Source organism: Quercus robur, chromosome 10 (genome assembly GCF_932294415.1).
Source record: "Quercus robur chromosome 10, dhQueRobu3.1, whole genome shotgun sequence".
Classification (NCBI taxonomy): Eukaryota; Viridiplantae; Streptophyta; class Magnoliopsida; order Fagales; family Fagaceae; genus Quercus; species Quercus robur.
Genome location: NC_065543.1, coordinates 807,063 through 813,422, shown reverse-complemented (window position 1 = coordinate 813,422; position 6,360 = coordinate 807,063). Strand labels below are relative to the sequence as shown.

The window sequence follows — 6,360 nt, the reverse complement described above, 5'->3', positions numbered from 1 at the left end:
CAATGCTTATTATGGTTGGCAATCTACTTCTGGTTCAGCTTCCGGCTATCATAGGTAGTTATAATCTTTTGTATTGTATTAATATAGGTTATACTTAATACTTATAGGAGAACATGAAAAGGAAAATGATTAAAAAATTTTTAAAAGACAAATTAGAAAAAAGATAAATTGAAGATAGAATGAAATGACATGTCATTCTGACAGTGCCTTAGTGTCCAAGGTCCAAAGGGCTACATCTCCCATGTTGATTATTTTACATTAAAGCCTGATTAGTCTTGATTTTCAATCAATGAGCAAGAAGAAAAATGGAACTATTGGATTTTGTGGCTTGCCCCAGCTGCGTGTCCTTTAATTTGGACCCTTCGTCACCCGTTGCCAAAGGAGGCAAGCTAGCTCCCTATGCTGGTTGCCCCTTTCCCCTTTTCTCTCTTCCAAGTGGTTGGACCGTATGCACTGTGCTTCACTCCGCAAGCAAGGTCTCCAGTTCTAAGTCCAGGATAGCCCATTTGCGCCAAGTCGTCTTTATTGATTATTCTAACATCTAAACAGCAATGCCTTCAAAGACTCCTCCTTACACTAGCAAGAGGGACAGTACAATTAGATCAACTAGTCATTGGCACTATCTGTGGTGCTTGATGTTTGCTGTTTAAACCCCAACTCCCCCTACCCTACTATTTACCGTTAAAAAATATACATGTTGTCATTGGCTCATTGGCTTAGAAGCTGACTCTGTTATAATAGTTCTCATTCATTCTCCTGAACATTTTGAGAAAAATAGTGAAAATCTACCTTTTAGACTAATTAAAAAAGACTAATCATCATGAGCCTGTATCAAAAGGTTGAGATTTTCCAGAGTTGCACAACATTATAGATTGGCAAATGTTGAAGTTATCAATTTTACTACAAATATCTTATAAACAGACTTGTCATGACAATGAATGTGATTTATGGTCCAAAATTGACCGTATCTCATTACATGGACAAGACAATATTAACAAAACATAGACTGTGTCCTTTATCTATGACAGGTTTGGCAATTATATGGATAAATGCTCTGGGCGTCAAAGCTATCTCACAGTGGACAGGCAAGGCAAAGTGAGCCTTCGCTCATTGAGCTCATTGGAGAGCTTGGCTGAGGCCGACTGGAAATCCATCAACCCACCAACCAAGTTCAACCACCGTGAATTCCGATTCTGGCTCTCACGTAGTACAGGACAATGTCTAACTGTGTTTGGAGGCAAGACAAGTAAACGAACTGTGGGTGTAGCTGAGTGCAAGATGGATGGCTCAAACCCCTATCAGCTCTTTGCATTCCGCTTCCATTATCACAAAGCCTTTTGTTGTTGTGGACTTCACAACGAGTAATTTCTTGGTTATCGAAAGTCAGTACCAATTTCAATCACAATACATATCATAAAATGTTATAATGATAGAAGAAAATTGATATAATTTTTATCATTGCGATGTACCTTAGCATTCATGCCTGAAAATAAAGTATCAGACCCTTGAAATTTCATGAATGGCTTCAATTTTCGCACATTTTAACTACAATCAACCATCCAGCTTCTATCGGAAAACACAAAATTATTTCTATATACTCATTCTTGTCAATACGCTGAAATGAGAAATCAGACATTACCTTGGTTCTTACCAAGCACAAGATGTAGCAAACTAGCAATTCAATAAAAGTATGATACAATATTTCTTCTTTATAAGTTTTTATAAACAAATAACACGTTATTCATCGTATCAACTACCTGCATACCAGTAAATGTAAACTATACATCTCATTTTCAATTCTTCATACAAAGGTACATCAAGAAATGTGTAAGTGGAACAACCCCATCAAAAATATTTCTTCAGCAAAGCTATCAGCACACTTGACCATTGATGGGAGCAGATGGGACTGCTGCTTGGCTATCTCCAAGGCCATTTAAACAGGGTGGCTTGGCTGCCCCATAATAAAAGAATGCCATTATTTTTGAAAATTCATCTGCAGTTCGAATTTCTGAAGAACAAGCATATAAAGAATTAGAATCATATATCAGGGATGCAAGAAATTGAAGGTTATCATTCAATTTTAGAAATCACCTCTCTCACGGTATAAAATCTTCCCTGCCTTTGTGAAGATAATCTCAGGGAAAACAGACACTTGTAATGCAGAGACCAAGCCATCCTCAACAACAGCATCAAGCGCAACACACTATTGATATAACAATTACAAATATTAGAAACAATTATCTTGATTATAGGAATGGATGTTGACTGAAGCAATTTATTGGCTTTACTCACTCTTGGTGACGGTAGTCCACAATTCCATATGATCTGGACGGCTTTATCCAATTCGTCCCGTATTTTTTCATTTTCCTTTGGTCTGAGAAAAATAAAAGTAGCATTATAGCTTGCAAAAGTAACACAAATGCTGGTATTAAAATACAGTTTCAGATATTATTTTAAAAGAGTATGACAGCTTCAGACACATCACCCACAGTAATTAATCAAAATGTTCCAATAGTCCTCCAAAATCTTTGATATTTATCTCAAGAACAATGACAGCTCACTTAACTCTTCTTCTTTCCTCTTTTTCTTTTTTGATAACTAACTCACTCAGTTCTTCTTTTAAATCCAATTATAATGATCACTGAAATTGATCATAGAAACTTAAGCAATCAATCTGCCATTGAAAAAAATACTAAGCAACGAAGAAATATAAAAGACTAATTTGAAAAGATTGATCTATTCAAACACCCGACGATCAATTGATCTGATACAAGTTCAGCATTTGGTATACCAGCTTAACAGCAAATGTTGATAGACATCACAAAAATTAAAGCATTTAATACTCCACCACTAACCTTATGCTCCACATAGAAAATGTCAAAGCATGAACACTCACAAAAGGAAACTTACAAGGAAAAACAAATTCAATTCTTTAAAGGTACATCCAATACTAGAAAGTTGTTGACAAATCGATAAAAAGTTAAAAAGTAGACCCAGAGATTTCAAGTGACAGGGGAATGAAGGGAGGTTTCTGTGAAAAATACATGGAGGGTGAAATATTGGGAAGATATAACACTGGAAGTAAAAATCCATGAGAAACCTTCAAACATGGCTCTAGTAGGGGTATTAGATAGTATTATTTCATGCCAAATGATTTTACAGCATAAGAAACTATAAGGCATCAATTTCATCTACATCCTTTTTTTTTTTTCAAAAATTTGACAAGATTCTAAAGACATCATTTTGGCTGTGAAATCTCAAAAGTCAATGGTGTGAAATGAATAATATGACTATTCCTGTGGGTAAAATATACCCTTCAAAAACCAAGTTAAGAAAGATACTTTACACTTGATAAATAAAACACTGAAACTTTTACTCAAATCAATCCTGCGTATCCTCAACAGGAAGTTGAAAAACATAATAATTTAAAGTTGGTAAGGTAATATAGGAAAAGAAACATAACAGAAAAATAAAATTACTGACCTTTTATAGCGATGATGCACAAGAATGATTAGAGGACTGATGTCCTTGAACACAGTCTCTTCCCATTCTACAGATCGTATGTCTTTGATAGGACGTATATAATTATCATCTTTCCAGACTATTTCATTGTCACTATCATAATTATCATCATCATCTTTCTTGTTGTTCTTGATAGTAATCTTGTCAAAGAACTGACCCAAGCTGAATCCCCACCCATCAGAATCTTCAGGCCACTCAGGATCATCCTCATCCACGACAAGTGGGTACTCAGCCATAAGCTTCTGCATCTTCTTCCTCTTTTCTACAGGGTCAACCTCCTCCTCAACATCTGGTGTCCTATCAATCACTTCTCTAATCTTCCTCCTCCATTCACGTCTCTCTTCAGCATCCATAAGATGAGGATCATCCACCTTCCCTGAAGGAGGTTCATCCTCTTCATCACTGTCACTAGATGCCTCCCCTCGCTCTCTCTTTCCGTCATTAGACTTGAGTTTTCCTACACTTTTAGATGCTCGTAATCTACTCGTTCTGATCCTGCCACTCTGTGTTTGGACAACAATTGATTCCATGTAAAAATATGTTAACAAAATTTCAAACGTACAATAAAGTTTAGATTTTAAACATGACTTGAAAACACACCGGCAAAGGAGACTTCAGAAAGTTCGATGAGGGACTAAAAAGCTCCACTCTTGAGGAAGACAAGTAACTGTTGGATCGTTTTTCTTCAGTTTCAGGACTCATACCAGCCAGTGAATTGGGAAGTCTGAACATGTTCTCTTTAAGAGGTGAGAATGAATATGACAATGGTAGCCTTATGGCATGCTGTAGTGCCATTTCTACACACAACTGGTTCCTAATTAGCATAATAGTTTAGAGTGAGTAACTAGCAGAAACAAACATATGAGAATGACCCAAAGCAGAAATAAGAGTTCAAAAGTTGTTTGCAATTCAAAGGAGTATCGAAAGTTTTGAAAAAAATAAAAGGGCGGGGGGATTCCATTCATTTCGACATTAAATCAAACACTTGAGCAGCATATAAATAAATCTTAAAACAAGCGTACACTGTTATTGTTTTGAGTAACTTACCTTGGTATCCCTTTTTTTTGTTTTCCTGGAACTGAAGCTCAAGTTAGTTACGGTTAGTTTTTTACAGGTAAAAGCCCTTAGCTATAGCTACACCCCTCCCCTCAGAAGCAGAGAAGTGAGAACAGAGGTTTAAGGTTTTTGCGTGTGACACGCTGAGGTGAGGCAGCTCGCAGCTCGCAGCTCATATGATATGATAGTTATATTATTTAGAGTCATTTTAGACCATGTGGATAAGGATAGCGGATAGGCCATTTATGTAACCGGACAAAGTGTTCGTACAGAAAACATTCAAATTCCTACTTAAAAAATTAATATGGTTATATATTTGGAAAATTTAACTATTGGGCTGCATGCATATCAAATTTAATTTAAATCAAATTTTAACTATTATTCAATTCATAAATATATTTTTATGTATAATTTAAGACTACAAAAACTTGAAATTCAAACATTTATATATAGAGAAATTGAAAGAATTTTTCTCTAAATTAATTTGAAGAAAAACTTTATCATTTGATCCATCTAACCCACCTATCTCACCACTGTTCATTTATTGAATCACTTGGCTTCCCATAATTTACTAAGTTATTCAAATTTTATCATGTTATTAATATTTTAAAAAAACATTTAATTAAATTTTTTTTTTGATAAGTGAAACATTTAATTAAATATTATAAAACTAAGAACAATACCTTTTTATTTCAATTGATTCTTTATTTGCAACTCTTTTTCCCAAAAAGTCTCTTTAATTTTTTCTCTTTGTTACATTAACTTGGCACTAATGCTCAGTGTTTAATTTTGAGAGCCATATGCCACCCAGATGGAAAATTATATTATAATATTTCAAAAAAATCATCTCATATGAATAGAATATCACACCATAAATTTAATTAGTGAAACATACTATTCATATAAAATGAAGCCAAGGGCCTTGTAAACTAAATTAACACCTCCCTATGCAAAAAATGTTAAGAGGTTTAGGGAAAAAAGTTTCAAACTATGGAATTAGCAACATATTAACTATAATAATAATAATAATAATAATAAAGGGATGACATCATTATTATACTCTTGGAGCATTTTCATTAAATAAGAAGGAAAAAAGTACACGTAGCCGATTCTAGATATACCTCCTAAAATACGCAGAAAAAAGTACACGTAGCCGATTCTAGATATACCTCCTAAAATACGCAGAAAATTCTTAGGTACTCCTAGAGCTCAAAGTAATGGTACTCCCTCCTCTCACATTCATGATTGACTTACTATGAATTTAATGAGTAAACTCTATCATAATTGTAAGAGAAGGTAGCGTCATTCTCCGTGTTCTAAGAGTACCTAAGAATTACTCCTAAAATACAATACAAAAAGTAAATCAGAATTTCTTTCACTGCTAAATTATCTAGTAAGAGGAGATAGCAACATATTCCGTGCTTCGAGAGTAAGAATTACTCCTAAAATACAATACAAAAGGTAGATCAGAATTTCTTTCACTGCAGAATTATCTATAGTCATACATCTAGATGTAGCCAAAAGATGAATTGGGTGGACTCATAATATTGGATCAGCTAGCCGTAGTCCTAGTTCTCTTCGTGCATGTACTAAACCTGTTACTATTTATTACATGGGTAAACAAGGGCATGTCCATACTGCTCGGGTAGAACATTGCATCTCCTCAAACATGAATCTCGAGCCTCATTAAATTTCTTATATGGACTTACCATGAACACCATGTTAATTTTTACCATTAACACTTGCTACTTCAACAATTGTGAAAATTTGAGAGGAAAATTT

At 34.6% G+C, this 6,360-nt stretch overlaps 1 protein-coding gene across 1 annotated transcript; it reads right to left on the bottom strand.

The window, feature by feature from the left end:
* Positions 1–1,635: 1,635 nt before the first annotated feature.
* On the bottom strand, positions 1,636–4,806 carry LOC126702531 (thioredoxin-like fold domain-containing protein MRL7L, chloroplastic). Its single transcript, XM_050401252.1, has 6 exons — positions 4,570–4,806; positions 4,123–4,336; positions 3,484–4,025; positions 2,293–2,374; positions 2,092–2,203; positions 1,636–2,008 (listed from the first exon to the last, which is right to left on the bottom strand). Exons 2-6 carry the CDS (start codon positions 4,315–4,317, stop codon positions 1,872–1,874), a joined length of 1,068 nt encoding a protein of 355 aa, XP_050257209.1. The 5' UTR covers positions 4,318–4,336; positions 4,570–4,806; the 3' UTR covers positions 1,636–1,871.
* Positions 4,807–6,360: the final 1,554 nt, after the last annotated feature.

Excerpts from the sequence above, each read along its gene's own strand:
- LOC126702531 (XM_050401252.1), bottom strand. The coding sequence starts at position 4,317 with ATGGCACTACAGCATGCCATAAGGCTACCATTGTCATATTCATTCTCA. Across the intron at positions 2,375-3,483 it reads GTGCATCATCGCTATAAAAG|ACCAAAGGAAAATGAAAAAA; the intron begins GTCAGTAATTTT and ends TATTTTTCTCAG. Across the intron at positions 2,204-2,292 it reads GTGGACTACCGTCACCAAGA|TGTGTTGCGCTTGATGCTGT; the intron begins GTGAGTAAAGCC and ends TTATATCAATAG.